Here is a 17,164-nt window from a genome sequence, read left to right as displayed (position 1 = left end):
GAGGTATCCAGTCCTGAAGGTCTATCTGACCTTCGAGAAAGATGAAAGCTAAATTATATAGCCTATATTCTTCGCGGTAAACGGAGGAATTTTTGACAGAGCTGCCAGACACCCTTACACTTTCTTAAGTATTAGACTTTGAGGGTGTCTACTGGGAACCAACTGTCAAAAATGTCCGGCACTGGAAGACGAGATTCCTCCACGTAGTTCTTAGTTCTTACCTCTGTAAAAATCACAAACCGGTAAACTTTCGGCTTTCCGAAACTGAGGAAGTCTGGTCGTCGCAGGCTCTTGGTCTAGTAGTACGGACTAAGGTATGCGATAATACACAGCGCTGTTTGGAGTCTATATATACAAAATACTTTATCTACAGATACGTCCGCCACCTGGATATGACGGTGCTGTCGGTGCACATCAAGACCAAGTTGTGTCAGGTCGTCGATGCCATGATGCGCCGCCGCGACGACCTCGCCTTCAGACAGGTAAGGAAATTGAGGATAGACTCTGTCGCTATATTATAGTCAATGCTATGAAATTGTACACACTAGAGCTGTCTTCCGCTTTTTTGTAGTTCGCGGCATTTTTGTGTAAACTGGCTGAATGCTGATTTTTGTAGCAGTGACCAGTGGCATCACCTAAAAATCTGTATCAAAGGTATAGGCTCGAAATGTTCAAGTAGAAATTGCACTAATTTAATGTGAAATGATCTTTGATTAGGAGATGAAGTTCCGCAACAAGATGGTGGAGTACGTGACGGACTGGGTGCTCGGCACCAGCCACCAGATCGCGCCGCCTCTCCGCGCTGACGCCTCCACCATTACCAGGTTAATTGATTATTCGTCAAATACAAAATACGCGTAGGGACTGCCGGGGCAAAGCTATTGCAGTTGCATTCTTATCTACTTATGCAAATATAATTCGCATACGTCTAGTCGCACGCACAGAAACACCGTACCGGAGTCTGGAAACGTCGCTGCGGCGAGCACCACACCCCGAGACGAAGTCTGCCGAAATGAAATGACGTTAGACGAATAATATAATAATATCTATGAACGCTTCACACCACGTCAGTCTGGCCCCGTGCTAAGTACCTGAAGGACTTGTGTTACGGGTACCAGACAACGGAATATATTTAATACTTTCATACTATACATATATTTAAGATTTTTATTATATGATACACATATTTAATTAATGAGATGAATGAAACGAATGTTAGGTGGTTTTCGTTACGGTATTTCTTGGTCCGCTCGCTGCGCTCCAAGCCCGCGATAAATGCTATGCATTAGCCTAAAAATGCCGTCACAATGACTCTGATAATCTTGTATCAGTTCGAAATAATTTTTATAAAGCAGGAAAATACAGCAAAAACTTTTTAACTCTGAGAACTTTAAGTATGTATGGAGTTTTATGTATGGAGAGTATAACAGTCTGTCTATTACGTCTTCACGCCCAAACCACTGCACTAATTTTGCTGAAATTTGGTATGGAGATATTTTGTATTCCGGGAAAGGACATAGGATAGTTTTTATCCCGAAAAAATGTAGGGTTTCCGCACAATAAACGAATTAAGGCGCAACTGAGTTGCGGGCGTTATAGATGACGTGACTAGAGTTACTAAATATTATACATAACTAGCTGTCCCGGCAAACTTTGCTTTGCCATAATATAAAATATTTCGACCATATTAAGTATTTTATTGAAGTGACTAAATAAGTATGTTACCATGGCAACGTCCATCGCTATCCCGTCGCACAAACAATGGTCACCGTCAGTCTCGAGTTGTAATTATTTACTATTATTTATTCAACAAATGCACTTATCAATATAATAAGTACCCAGTAGCCGATTCTCAGACCCTTCAGAAAATTTTGTTAAAATCAGTAAAGCCGTTTCAGAGGAGTACGCGGCCTAACATTGTGACACGAGAATTTTGTATATTTATACGTGGGAGAGCCATGCTTCGGCACGAATGGGCTGGCTCGACCGGAGAAATACCACGTTCTCACAGAAAACCGGCGTGAAACAGCGCTTGCGCTGTGTTTCGCCGAGTGAGTGAGTTTACCGGAGGCCCAATCCCCTACCCTTTTCCCTTCCCTACCCTCGCCCTATTCTCTTCCCTACCCTCCCCTATTCCCTTCCCTTCCCATCCCTACCCTCCCCTATTACCCTATTCCCTCTTAAAAGGCCGGCAACGCACCTGCAGCTCTTCTGATGCTGCGAGTGTCCATGGGCGACGGAAGTTGCTTTCCATCAGGTGACCCGTTTGCTCGATTGCCCCCTTATTTCATAAAAAAAAAAAATAAGATATGTGCCGATTACTTCGTTCAGTTGCCCCGAGCAATCTTACATTTTAGCTTATACCAGCAAGCCGTTTAAAATGTAATGTTGTTTTAGAGAGTTGGATCAGGCGTGTATGGAGGCGGTCGCGGCGCTACTGAAAGGGCTGCCGCTGCAACCAGAGGAATCTGATCGTGGAGATCTCATGGAGGCCAAGAGCCAGTTGTTTCTGAAGTGAGCATAGTTGTATTTATTTTCAAACCATCTAATGTTCGAATTTAGATACTAGATTAACCTAATAATGACATAAATGAATATTTTTAAACAATAATAATTATTGTGGTAAATAGAGCGTATGTAACTCGTCGTTATTAATAAGGTGTTTTTAAATTGTTTTAATCATTCATCATGAAATCATTGTTACATTCGTACAACTCATGACGCTAGGGCGCTTACCCATACAAATCACAAAACAAACCTCTTTCAGCGTTGGTACTTAGTACTTACCCAGTGAACTCTATACAAGGAACACATGATGAATGATTAAATCGCTAGGTTCCAGTGCCGATAAACAAATTTTAAAAAGAAATACCTACATACTTAATTATAATCTCAAATTTTCGACTCCTTAACCGACTTCCAAAGGTGGAGGTTATAATATGTTCGGCTGTGGATATTTTAGTATTTTGTGATGCATTTTCATTTTTCATCTACCTTAGCTTTACTACCTTTATCAGCTACCAAAAAGTAAGATTTTGCACCCCATGGTATAACTTCCGAAGGAGTTTCAGTATGCTACTATGCAGATCATATTTATCATCATCACTTCGATTAAAATATGCATCCTCACATTATGACCTAATTATTTATACTTTTCATAGTCCTTTAGTTCAAGACTGATGTTTTTGATCATTATTATGTCATTTGACAAGCGATGTTTGCCGAATAGGCGCCGGCAGCCTATTCGGCAAACTTCGGAAAACGGCGCCGCCAGCCATTTCGGCAACCGGCGCCGGCATCGGAGGCACTCCCAAAGATTTAACATAAAACTCTTGCAGGTATTTCACGTTGTTCATGAATCTGCTGAACGACTGTAACGAGGTGGAGCTGTCAGAGGGGCCGGGACGACTGGAGACGCTACGTAACGCGACCATACAGGCCATGTCCAACTTGCTCTCGGCGAATATCGACTCTGGACTCATGCATAGTATTGGTGAGATTTTTTTTTATAAATAAAGGTGGCAAAGAAGCATTAAATGGGTCACCTGATGGAAAGCAACTACCGTTGCCCATGGACACTCGCAACATCAGAAGAGCTGCAGCCTGCAGGTGCGTTGCCGGCCTTTCAATAGGGAATACGCTCTATTCTCGAGATAAGCAGGTCGTATTCTCGAGATGATTTATTTTTAATAAGCACAAGGCCCTTATAAATAATATCACGCTCTTATATCAGCTTCCGTTAAAGTTACTCTATCTCTATCGTTTTTAGCGTTTACGAAAGAGAAGGAATAATATTGTTAATAATTGTAGATTACTTCTAAAGTAGTTGATAATCTAGTCAGACAACATAAATTGCAAATGACTATAATAAGTCATTTTAATTTCTAACAGATGCTAAGGAGAAGTCAAGCTTTCTGGGATCCCTACTAATATTATAAAATATGCTAAAATATCTGTTTGTTAGCCCTGCATGCTTAACCGGCTGAACCGATTTATGGAATTTGGTATAAAAGATACTTTGAGAGACGAACAAAGTAGATATAGCAGTTTTTTGAGCAATATTGTACGGTTTCTGTGCGATAAACGAATTTGGGCTCAAATGAATTGCGGGCATCATCTAGCAATATACTATAATACTTCACGACAGATTAAAATATTAAGGGCCTGTTTCACCACTATATAAAGTGTTATGTCGAATATTTCACAACTTTTTTGACAGATTCGCCATACTTCATCTGTCAAGTTAAGTGGTGGATAGCCTATTCGGAACTTATCAGGAAGTGGTGAAACAGGCCCTAAGTAAAATAATAGTAAAATATTTATTTGTCTTCTTCAGACTTGGGATACCACAGAGATCTCCAAACTCGCGCCGCGTTCATGGAGGTGCTGACGAAGATCCTACAACAGGGCACGGAGTTTGACACACTAGCTGAGACCGTGCTCGCTGATAGATTCGAGCAGCTAGTGCAGCTGGTCACAATGATATCAGATAAAGTGAGTACTGTTATAGTTGAAATGAGTTATAGGCTCGATAATAATAGGAAATATGCGATGTTTTTATTTTTGTGTTTATTTTAAAGAACTCCATGTAGAATAGACCACAAGTATGTTTAAAAAATTAAAACACTGGAATTTACTGCAAAAAATGCGGTTTAAAATTGTCAATTTAATTTTTGGCGCCAAAACGGATCCACAGTCTGTATGGCGTCACTACTATTTGACATTTATTGACAATGGCCCCACCTGATCGTACCTCTCAAAATTCCATTTATCGTTAAAAACGATCAAAACGCTTAAAATAGGAGGCATTTTGAGCGTTTTGTTAACGCTGAATGGTCGTTGTTAACGCTAAATGGAACGCGGGGATAGCAGGTGTGACGTTACTGAACGCTGATTGGTGTTTTGAAATCCGTTCCTTTTCAAGTAACTTTTAATTCGTAATTTTCTTAATTTAAATGTTTAGGGTGAGCTTCCGATCGCGATGGCGCTAGCGAACGTGGTGAGCACGGGTCAGATGGACGAGCTGGCGCGCGTCTTCGTCACGCTGTTCGACGCCAAACACTTACTCGCGCCGCTGTTGTGGAACATATTCTTTCGGGAAGTCGAAGTGAGTCATTTCTGTCTTCCTTATCAAGTTGTAGAGGCAAACTCATGGGCGTAGCGAGGTACGGGCAGGGGGGGGGGGGGGGGGGCAAACTGCCCCCCCCCCCCCCCCCCCCCATCACAAGAGTGATCGGTCGCTAATGCTCACGAGTTTCCTACCTAAACTTGGAGCATAGAGAGTTGCGGAGTGAAAGGGAGGCATTCAATCCCAGTTCGCACACAGGTGTCGGACTGCATGCAGACCCTGTTCCGCGGCAACTCGCTGGGCAGCAAGATAATGGCGTACTGCTTCAAGATATACGGCTTCAACTACCTGCAGTCGCTGCTCGAGCCGCTCATATCCTCGCTGCTGGATCAGGCGCAGGAGCAGCCGGAGTTGAGCTTCGAAGTAGACCCTGCTAGGTATTATCAAAATTTGTCGCTTGCTCTTTATCATATAGTTCTTATACTAGTATACAAAATATACTTATATACACTTATTTTTATCATATATATGTCATAGGATTATTTGATAAATCGAATTATCGCGAAAATTCTAGGGATTTCGCGAAAACACGGATAATTAGATAATGCTATTTATATTTTTCAATATTCCTGAAAAAAGTTAGGTTTTTTTACCGACTTCCAAAGAGGAGGAGGTTATACGTTCGGCTGTATGTATCTTTTTTTTTTTTTTTTTTTGTATGTTCAACGATAACTCAGCCATTTGTGATCCGGTTTTCAAAATTCTTTTTGTGTTGTATAGGGTTTAACTCGAATTTGGTACCATGTTCACAAAAGTGGTGATCTGATGATGGGATCCTGGAGGAATCGAGGGGACTCCTTGAAATTTGTATTAAAACATATAGTGATTTCAATTTTTTCTGAAGCATTCGCACCAGGTCATACCCTGGATGCGAAGGTACCCAACAGAACTTTTGAATCCTTATAGATACAGGTTCGGGGATTTCGGCGTTGTTTAAACAACTGAAAGCATAAGCCAACACATCAATTTATTTGATCATCATCATCAAAATCATAATTATGCCATGGGTCATCACATTATGACCCAATCATTGATGCTTTTCGTGATATTTTGCATCGAAGCAGATGTTTTTGATGAATATTTCGCTGTTTGTGGACCGATTTTCAAAATTCTTGTGTTGTTGTATGGGATATAATCTTGATTTTGTATAATAATTACGAAAGTGGTGAGCTGATGATGGGAATTGGGATCTATGAGCAATCGAGGGAAATCCTTGAAATTTATCAAAATACTCAGTGGTTAAAATGTTGTTTCTAGTAACTTTATGTTACGAATAAGAGAAAGTTCATACGAAGGTGTCTCTTGGTCCAAAGGCACTGAACAGAACTCCTGAACCTTTAAAGATAAAAGTTTTTAAATTGCAGCATCGCTTAGATAACTGCAAGCAATTACCACAATTACGCTTACAGTAACATAATGTGAATAGTTAACATTCGTAGTGGTTATTTACTAAAAAGAGTGAAATTATTATTTTTAACAAAAAATTAAAACCGACTTCCAAGGTAAAAACAACAATAATATGAACTAAAAAGTATTAAATAACTCTTACTCTATAATAGTGTAAGAGTTATTTAATACTTTTTAGTTCATATTATTATTGTTTTTACCTTGGAAGTCGGTTTTAATTATTTGTTAAAAATAATAATTGGGAAAACGCGAGTTGCCATTGCACATTCTTAACGCTGATTGGCTTGATTTTTGCTTACAGGCCAACTCTTATTCTGATTGCCTTATTGAGGTATTATACCATAGAATTATAATGGGTAATGATAATGCCACTTCATAGGAACTTTACTTATTATTTAACCTTTTTCTCATCTCAACTATAACCTCAGAATTAGTTTCTGGTTCTGTTGAACTTTCAGCACTAATTTCACTTGTATCAGTCATTTTGTATTTACAGACACACTATTAGATAACTTTTCGCACTATTTTTCAAGTCCAACTGCAACTTTAAACACATTAAAATATATCAAAAATCTACTACTAGCTAGCTCGCTTACAAAAACAACCACAAACAAAACAACGCGTGACAATGAATTGACATTTAAAACGTCAAGCGCCCTACAACAACATATTCTCTGATTGGTTGAACAATCAGAGAATATATTGTTGTAGGGCGCTTAAACCGACCAATCAGTGATTTTTTTCGATAATAATAACGATTACGTTCTATTTATAAAATGTCTGCTTTAGAATCTCTGAGAGATAAATTTAAAGAAATTGGTATTCTAACTGTTGCTTCTCAATACATTTTGGATAATGTAATATATGTTAGAAAAAATATAAATAAATTTAAAGTTAAAAGTGACATTCACTGTAGAAATACTAGAAATAAGCACAAGCTGGACATGCCAGTGATCAGACTTAGTAAAGTCAGTAAATCTTTTAAAGGTCAATGTATACGCCTTTACAATAAAATCCCAGAAAACGTTCAAAATCTTTCCATTAATAAATTTAAAAAAGTAGTCAAAGAGCGTTTGTGTGCCAAAGCTTATTATAAGGTCAATGATTTCATAGAAGATGGCACATCTTGGGAGTAGGATGGCTTCTTGCAAGGCTACTTCTACATTATTATATTATGACTTACAATTATGTATGTTGACATTGTATATAATATTAAGTTACAAAATTGTAAACTTTATTTTAAAAGAATAATTTTTCTCTCACTTTTTTGGTAAAAAGTGGAACCCGTGCGAGTTTCTTACGCCGGTTCTTCTCGCCGGGGTAGTTCCCGAACCGGTGGTAGGCATCAGGTAGACATTCTGAAAAAATTTGATTCAAATTTACTCAGAAATAAAACATTTTTTATTTTATTTATTTTTTATTTTCGTAATTTTTTTCGTTTTCGCGAAAACACTACTACTAACACAGTAAAAAATGTAATCACCATTGTCTAATGGGCATTGTCCAAAAAAAATCACATGTACTTTTTATATTTTTTTCCGTTAAAATACTGTATTTTAAGAATATAAATTAAATAATTTTGAAATTCATTGGCTAGTTTTTTCTCAATAAATTTTTAAAGTTTCGCTCTGACGTCATCATCGGCCGCCAATTGACCTCTGCAGTATGTTTTAAATTTCCTTTCAATCTTATTTATAATGGCTGGTTCGTCAAATGCAAGTTCTCATTATGTGAAAGCTGATACGAGAAGCTTACCAAAAGTTCTAAACGTAATGTTGGTCGAATTTATTGCTAATTTAACGCCATTGAAGGTCAAACAAAGGTTAAACATATTTGTTCAAAAATATAAGTAAGTAATGGGTATTTTTTTCGTTTATATACCGAAAAACGATCACTGACCTTATTCCTCGAAATGTTTTTGTAATGAGCAAAATTTAAAAAAATGGACAATCTCCATTATCCGTGTTTTCGCGAAGTCCCTAGAATTTTCGCGATAATTCGATTTATCAAATCCTCGTACGACATATATAGCTTGAAACAGGTATATACATTATACAATCAGTTAATGTCGTTTACTTTATACCGTAACTCATAGGCGTTGTTGCGCAGCAATTTGACAATCGTGTGGTAATATCGTACATATATACAATATTTTTATACTAAATCTCATCAAAATCGGATTATTAATTTAATCGTAAACTGATAGAAGTGGTAAGACAAGCAGATCTTCGCGTTTATAATACTTTCGCAATTAATATATTAGAGTGGAGGCTTTATACCAGGGGTCAGCGAGTAGTTTTAGGTGGGGTCCGGATACTGTGGGAAAATTTTAACGAAGTCCAGAAAAAAACACACGTCTTGTCCTATGTAGATTAAAAAATAAAGGTATACATATACGGTATACCTCATCTAACGCCTCCGTGGTCTAGTGGTAGAGAGCGCGGCTCTTGACTCGGAGGAGTCGGAGGTCGTGGGTTCGATTCCCGCGTTGGAAACGTTATTTCCAAGTTTGGTTAGGACAATGCAGGCTGATCACCTGATTGTCTGACAAGTAAGATGATCCATGCGTCGGATGGGCATGTAAAAAGTCGGTCCTGCGCCTGATCTCTCGCCGGTCGTGTCGGCCTTCCGTCCTACTGAGTTATGAGAGTAAAGGAATAGAGGGTGCTCTTGTGTACTGCGCACACACTTGGGCACTATAAAATTACTCCTGCGTAGCTGGCCTGGTTTCAATGAATCCGGCCACCGTCACCGAAACCGGTGTGGGAGCTATTATTATACCTCATCGATGTATTTGGTATAAAATACGTTACAATATTTTGCGGTCCGAGATTCGGCCTTTCGCGGTCCGCCTGTTGCTGACGGCTGCTTTATACAATGAAATAAACTTAAATTAAATTGATTTACCAACAGATTGGATCCAAGTCAAGATATAGAGGTGAACCGATCAAATCTTATAGACCTCACTAAGGAGGTGTTTGATAGAATCATCGGCTCCGCAAAAAAGTTCCCACCGCAACTGCGGAGCATGTGTCATTGTCTCTATCAGGTAAGATGAGACCATACGCCATTAAATCTTACAGTTTTTGTATCATATCCAGTGACGGATTAACCCTTAATCAAATTAAGCAATTGCCTAGGGCATTACGTCTGAGGTGGCACCAGAAGAAGAACAAAAAACATCCGTTCTTAGGGCACCACTCTCACTTCACCAAAAACCTCACCAAAAAAGTTTCTAAAAAATAACTAATGTTTTTAGGTGGTAAAAGCTTAAAGACAGATTCTAGTTGACATACGGATGGGGGGGGGGATGCGTCACTGATCATAACTCCAGAAAATTATTATTAAACTGATTGGCTGGTTTGTAATTGAATGTGTCAAATCGCTTTGCTCAGGTGGAGAGTTGAGCCGCCATGTTATACATTTTGTTCTCGAATTTTCTCGTCGTATTTTAGGGATGGAAACCTAGGCTAATGGCCCTTCTTTTTATTCAGTACTATGATGGACAGTTTCTGTAATGTTTGTATTATAATAATATTTATATTTCTAACAGGTTCTAAGTAAGAGGTTCTCCCAGTTTCCTCAAACGAGCGTCGGCGCGGTTGGCACTGTGCTATTCCTGAGGTTTATCAATCCAGCTATAGGTAATATTTTACTATAATAACATAAAATAAGCTACAAAACTATCTTATAAAAAAGTTGAATATATTTTTATAAGATGCCTCCTACCTGTATATGTTATGAACACTATTTTGTTTTATTGGATTTGGACTGCATTGTAATTTGTAGCCGTTTTAATTTTTTAGGAAATATATTTATTTTACAGATGTAAGTACATTTGTTACACCTAAAAATATATATAAAAATAAATACACTCTTATTTATAATTTTTTTTTTTATATAATTTTTCTTTATTCAATACCAACAGCGTATTACAATTTAGAACTTAACACTAAACATGTAACAATTAGTATGGCCAGTGCGTGCGTGCGTGCGTGCGTGCGTGCGTGCGTGCGTGCGTGCGTGCGTGCGTGCGTGCGTGCGTGCGTGCGTGCGTGCGTGCGTGCGTGCGTGCGTGCGTGCGTGTGTGTGTGTGTAACTTACTTCCCCTTCTTTTACTATGACAATAATTTGTATTATATTTCGTTTTCTTTCTACACCCCTATTATCACGTAGGTAAGTCACGTACGTAAGTCGTTGGCCAATAGCCGCGTACTGACTGAGCGAGCAGCCTCGCAAGGCAAATGCTCGGTCGGTCAAGACGTGTGCTTCGCCCGAGGCCAACGTACGCGGTGCCTCGCTCGAGGCCAACTTACGCGCTGCCTCGCCCGAGCGTGCCGCGGCCCGAGCCGAGCGTTGTCGGTTTTTGTCGGTGCTCAAAGGCGCCTCGGTACGTTTGCCGCGCTCACTCAGTGTTTTGCCTCACTATTCTTGCGTGTTAGTTGTGCGTTTCAACTTTCAAGTTAAACCGAGCGTCAATGCTGGCTAAGCCTTACGGTGGCTCGGCCATGCCGCGCGAGGCAGCCTCGGATTAGAAAACTTAGAGACCGAATCGCTTCGCGCGGCATTCGTACTGCGGCAAATGTCCGAGGCTTAATCGCGAGGCCGCTCGCTTGGTCAGTACGCGGCTAAATCAAAATTCTGTTTGTTGTCTAAACAGTGTCGCCGCAAGAGATGGGCATCGTGAACCGGCTTGTACCGCCGGCCGTGAAGCGCGGTTTGATGCTCATGTCCAAGATCCTGCAGAATATCGCCAATCACGTCGAGTTCTCAAAGGAGCAGCACATGTTGCCCTTCAACAGCTTCCTTAAAGCCCACTTCGAGGCTGGACACAAGTTAGTAGAGGCCTCGATATAGCCATAGGACGAGAGGGATACAAGTATCAGAATAAAGCTTTACCAGATATCAAAGATATACAATACAGCTTCTTCTATTTTTATTCGTTTTCTATTTACTGTTATAAGTATGTATCTACAACAATTAAACTTTAAATTATTCTGCCACTTGTCTTTTTGAGTTGGTAAAGAGTTGTTGCCAAAGTTTTGTCCAAATTTAAATTAAGAGTCAATTCAGACCTGAACGCGACGCGTAGATATATACGTATTTGACAGACTTTAATTGCGTGAGACGTCATTCTAGTCTGTCAATTTAATACAAATTTAGAAATGCATCTACGCGTCGCGTCGCGTCGCTTTGGCGGTGCCGCTGCCGCTGCGGCGTGTGTGTAAACAGCCTTAGACAGTAAATGCTTGTCTGTATAAACGATTGTTGTATCTTTCGCGCGTAGGTTCTTCATAGAGATAGCGTCGGACTGCGAGAGCGCGGAGCAGGCGTCGCACAACTTGTCGTTCATCAGTGATGCTAATGTGATCGCGCTGCACCGCCTGCTGTGGAGCCACCAGGAGCGCATCGGTGACTACCTCTCCTGCAGCCGCGACCACAAGGCCGTTGGCCGTCGACCCTTCGACAAGGTACTAGGAGCGCATCGGCGATCAGAATCAGAATCGGTACATATAAGGTGTTATAATTTATAGACATGAGTGAGAGAGTAGAGGCGTAAAAATATGAAAATTTAAAATAATATAATCAGGCATTTTAACTCAATACTTATAAAAAAAATATACATTATAATTAAATATAATTTTGCAGATGGCGACGTTATTGGCCTATTTGGGACCACCAGAGCACAAACCAGTAGAATCGTAAGTCAAAAGCTAGAAAAATACTTATTTCTATTTAAGTTTTAAGGCCGATTTATTGGACAAGTTCTTAATTACCTTTTCCATTGTCTCACAGATCGTCGAGTATACTATTTTCGTCGTACGCTCGCTGGTCGTCTATCGACATGTCGTCGACAAACTTTGAGGAGTTCATAGTAAAGCACAACATGCACCAGAAGGAGGAGTTCAGAGTCATCAAGAATCTGAACATATTCTACCAGGCTGGCACCAGTAAGATCGGTAATCCAGTGTTCTACTTCATCTCGAGGAGATACAAGTAAGATATCACCAATTTAAAAAGGGTTTTTAATTTATTACGTATGTATTAATGAGAAGAACATAAATATCAAGTTGCAACTATCAACAAGAGCTAAGATTAATCAAGGACAGCAAATGTGATCCGTCCCTCCACCACAACCTGAGTCGTCCACCCATAGTATATATTATGAATGTTTGAAATAATAATAAAAAATAATAATTATTATTATTGCTATTCTTATACAAAAGCATAATGATAATACTTTAGCGGTTTGTATGTATATTTTATGTAGAGTTCAATGTGAAAGAAGTAGCACTGAAATAGAATTTTTTTGCGATTTGTATGGACAAACGCCCAAGAGTCAGGAATTTTCTCATACTTAAAAAAAAGGTTTCGGTTTTTTGTTAGGTTTAGAAATAAGTTAAAAAAAAAGCGCGGCTACTTTTGCAGCATACTCTGTATGGGGGCCCCATACTTACCCTAATTAATAGTAATAAACTATTATCACTATGGCTATGGCTGGTTTACACGTATTAACTGATTCAGTGCGGGTGAACCGGGAGCCGTGTCATACGCGTTTTTAACGTGTGGCGTATGACACGGGAGCCGTGTCATTTGAAAAACGATTGTATCTCCCTCAAATTACACTTTAGAAGGTTCTACTCTGAACAAAATCATCTTAATTTTTCACGTAGAACAAGCCTATAGGCTTCGCCTCTGAATATTCTGTGATTTGAAAAAAAGTCGGGGCCGTCAACCTTTTTTAAAAGGTGCATTCATTGCGGATTATACGGCAGCCGCGTCTTATAGGTTTTTAACGTGTGGCGCGGCTCACGTGTCATATACGTGAGCCGTGTCATTTAAAAAGCGATTGTATCTCCCTCAAATTACACTTTAGATGGTTCATAGCATTGACATTTTTAGAATTGCTTCAATTAGAACCATGCGTTTGGGATGTTAAGGCCTAAATTTTTGTAGCGTTAATGCCTAAATGTAGCCAACGATGTAGCCAATGCCTAAATGTAGCAATGCATTAAGCTACGCGCAGTTTGGCATTAACGCTAACGCAGGTGGAGCAGGAGCATAAAAGACATGGTAAAATAATATTATCATATCAAAATTGAAAATTTCTCTTAAGATATTATCACATTGGACTTGACTAGCCCTTAGTTTTGTTACATCCTATAAAAGACATGGTAAAATAATATTACACTATTCAACAAATTTTCAACTTTTTTTATCTGAGTTCTTACTATGTAATTATAATTCCTTGTTATTGGCCTAATATAAATATGTAAATAAAATTTTTGGATCACATCTCATTTCCGAGATAAATGAAATTATTCATACATATGATTTTCTAGTAAAATCAAGCTCATCCGTTTTTTTTTTATGTTTTGTAATCAAAGGGGGTAATCAAAGTTTTGTGTCAAAGGGGAAGATTTCTTGGTGCAGCTGACTTTACGCTTGTATTAAGATTCTGGAGATTCACTAATAAGGCTCCAACAGTAATCTGCTAGCATAACAGGCCCCCATCTTGGAAAAAAATTCAGCCGTATCTTCATGTTCATGGCTAACTGATCCCATATTTTCGGGTAAAAAGTCTAAATGCGAATTAATTAAATGACATAATATATGATATAACATTCCTTTTTTAAGGATACAGTCCAACATCAGTTGTATTTTTGGCGAAAGTCAGCGGATTTGTTGTCACCGAGAAAATTCTTTGTCACATCAATAAAAGCTTCCCCTCCTTGTTTTTTAGTATGATTAAGAGTAAGTTGATGTAAAAGATGAATCTTCGATCAGCTTTCTTACGCCCTACCTACGAATAAGATTCGATTTTGACTTCGATTTTCACCTAACCATAGAGAAAATGGCCTAACTAAACTTTGGAAACTTGCAAGAGAAATTGTAATGCAGGACTATCTTTGTTCAAGTGTTTTACGAAAATATTCCTAAAGCCTAATTTTATGTGTTACGGCAACAAAATAATTTAATCGGACTCAACCAATTAACCAAATTTATCAATCTTATGTCTCGACTCTCGGTACGAGTGACTTTCGTGATGGCCAGATTTTAGCGTAAGTTCGCCAAAAATGTAACAAAATAAGTTAGGACTGCTAACATTCACGCCTATCAAATAAAAGTTCATCAAATAAACTAAAGTATAAAGTAAGTTTTGTTTGTAAAATAATCTTATTTTCGAAATACCAGCTACAAAAGCATCAAAGTTACGTCCACATTACAGAAAGTTTGAATTCATATTTCTCAGTTTCTAGATGTGATATCAAAATAAAATGCCTACATATATTTATTAGTAGTCAACCCCGATATGAAATTTAATTGTATGGAATGTTACAGTTTGTATAGTCACAGTTTGCCTTTATTTTTTTTTAGAGATTAATCCAATATGGTTTATCTCTAGAGTGTAACATTTTTTTATTATAATAAAAAAAATATTAAGGTTTAACTCATTATTCTTAAATTAAGTGATAGAAGTGAAAATTACTTTTGTTGGCTCAAAGTAGGTACCTCTCGTGGATAGAGAAATGAGGCTGTAATCGTTACTATGTTTATTTTATTGCTATTTCCAGTTGATCTGCTTTCAGTCAAAGTGTCTTAAAATGTAAAAGGAAAAGATAGTTAAAAGTTAAAACGGCAAGATACTGTCTTAACTTTTAATTATGTTAAATTATGAAGTTTTAATAGTTTTTCGTTTTGTAACATTGGTTGCACTTACAGTAATGAACAAAAAAATTAGTGGTAAAGTGTTACTATAAAAATATAAATCAAAATAAATAAAGCTGTAAATATTTTAATTAACTTTTTTAAATGGCATGTCATAATATAAACAGAGATCTATCATATAAACTCATTAAATATCTTAAAAAAACCCTGAACTCAGATTTTATTTAGAAAAAACAGTGACTATTTTCTAATATTTGCTCCCCTGTAAAATTTGATAATTTCATTTAGTCACGGTATTACTTTAAAGGTGCGATATTATCACTTGGACTTGATTATTTTAAAAAGGCATGCAAATTTTGTTTTCCCGCCTTTTACTTGGCCTTACGCGGTATGCCGAAAGAGAAAGACACAGCTGGCAATGTTAACTCTTTTGCGCCACGATGGCCCAGCGTGTGGAGGACGTAGTAGTGTAGGATGGCTGATGGCGCCAGCGATGGTTGTGGGATGGCGGCGGTGTCGGTTTTTTGGCCGCACATCCAAGTGAATGGCCCAGCAATGGCCTTACGCATCTACACGTGGCCCATACCATACCATAGTCTGTGCCCGACCGAGGTCGAGTGAGGACGTCGTATGACAATTTACAAATTTCATTTAAAATGACGAGTACGTGGTCTTATAATGAATGAAGTTATAATATTATAAAGGAGATAGTTTTTATGGATGTATGGATGTTTGTTACTCTTTGAATCAAAAAATACTGAACGGATTTTAACAATATTTTACAATAGTAATATAGCTTTTAAGCCATATTATTATTGTAAAGTATTGTTAAATGGTAGCCAATGTAAAATGATGTGTTATTATGATGTATACACTGTATACTGTATACATCATAATAACACATAGACTACAATTTTACCCGACTCTCAAAATGAAGGAGGTGTTATGTTCGTTTTTTGTGTTTAACGATTACTCCGCCGCTTGTGAACCGATTTTCAAAATTTTTCACTTGGTGTATAGGGTATCATCCTAATTTAGTACCATGTTCACAAAAGTAGTGACTTGATGAAGGAATACATAAGTAATCGAAGGAACTCCTTAAAATTCATATGAAAACATGTGATGACGTCGATTTCGTTTGAAGTATTCTGAGCATAATATGCTAACAACAAGTAAGATTTTGCACCGAGGTGTACCTGGTATACCATAGTTCGGAAAATGCTAATGTCGGCACTACATATAGGCGAACGCGTTGGACTCTGGCGTTGGCCGGCGCGTTGGCCCAATGTGTAGGTATTTCGCCCGTTCTACACGCGCGTTCCAACGCGTTCGCCTATATGTAGTGCCGACTTAAGAGAACTCCTGACTCTTTAAATATTCAAGTTTGGGAATTTCGGCGTTGTTTTAAGAACGGAAAGCATACGCTATTATTACATTCATCATTATCATCATCATTACTACCTTAAACCATAATTTTAATTCTAGTCTCATATTACAATTTTAGTCTTTATTCGTAGAAATCCAAGGAAGGTTCACATTAGGTGGAAAGTGATACAAAGTTCACCGGGTCACCTGGTGAAGTTACAAATTATTGAAAAATGTACGTTTTGCATTGCCGCAATGGCTAATGCTTACACGTCCATCTTGAAAGACGTTTAGATCACAACTGAACGCGGCCATCACGTAGAGGCGTTGCAACCATTGTATGGCCATGGTGTAGAGGCGCAATATAATATTTATTAACCATTGCCTGTGTCTTTCTGCCACAGATAAAATATAAACTTTATATTTTATCTGTAGACTGTGCCATCTAAAAGAAAAAAAAATTGAAGAGTTTTGTCGGGAATGTAAAAGAGTGATGTTTTGTTTTGGTATTATTTTCCTAAAATTGTGTTAGTGGGGTTTTTAATGTGTAATATTGGTAGGATATTAACCATTAAATATTCGTTATCGTGCACA

General features: G+C 38.2%; 1 protein-coding gene across 4 annotated transcripts in view; it reads left to right on the top strand.

The window, feature by feature from the left end:
- The window catches only part of LOC121726743 (neurofibromin), a 63,518-nt gene that overhangs the window by 19,097 nt on the left and 27,257 nt on the right, over positions 1-17,164 (top strand). For all 4 annotated transcript variants that reach the window (XM_042114217.1, XM_042114216.1, XM_042114215.1 and 1 more), the window contains 13 exons: positions 374-482; positions 718-824; positions 2,398-2,514; positions 3,339-3,493; positions 4,337-4,494; positions 4,964-5,107; positions 5,327-5,505; positions 9,449-9,584; positions 10,089-10,179; positions 11,196-11,370; positions 11,823-12,006; positions 12,185-12,237; positions 12,332-12,532. In XM_042114217.1, the coding sequence (XP_041970151.1) occupies positions 374-482; positions 718-824; positions 2,398-2,514; positions 3,339-3,493; positions 4,337-4,494; positions 4,964-5,107; positions 5,327-5,505; positions 9,449-9,584; positions 10,089-10,179; positions 11,196-11,370; positions 11,823-12,006; positions 12,185-12,237; positions 12,332-12,532 (1,809 nt within the window). The remainder of the gene's footprint in view (positions 1-373; positions 483-717; positions 825-2,397; positions 2,515-3,338; positions 3,494-4,336; positions 4,495-4,963; positions 5,108-5,326; positions 5,506-9,448; positions 9,585-10,088; positions 10,180-11,195; positions 11,371-11,822; positions 12,007-12,184; positions 12,238-12,331; positions 12,533-17,164) is intronic.

This window comes from Aricia agestis, chromosome 5, assembly GCF_905147365.1.
Source record: "Aricia agestis chromosome 5, ilAriAges1.1, whole genome shotgun sequence".
In the NCBI taxonomy this organism is placed as follows: domain Eukaryota; kingdom Metazoa; phylum Arthropoda; class Insecta; order Lepidoptera; family Lycaenidae; genus Aricia; species Aricia agestis.
Note: the sequence above shows the minus strand (reverse complement) of the source record. Positions and strands in the feature narration are given on the sequence as shown.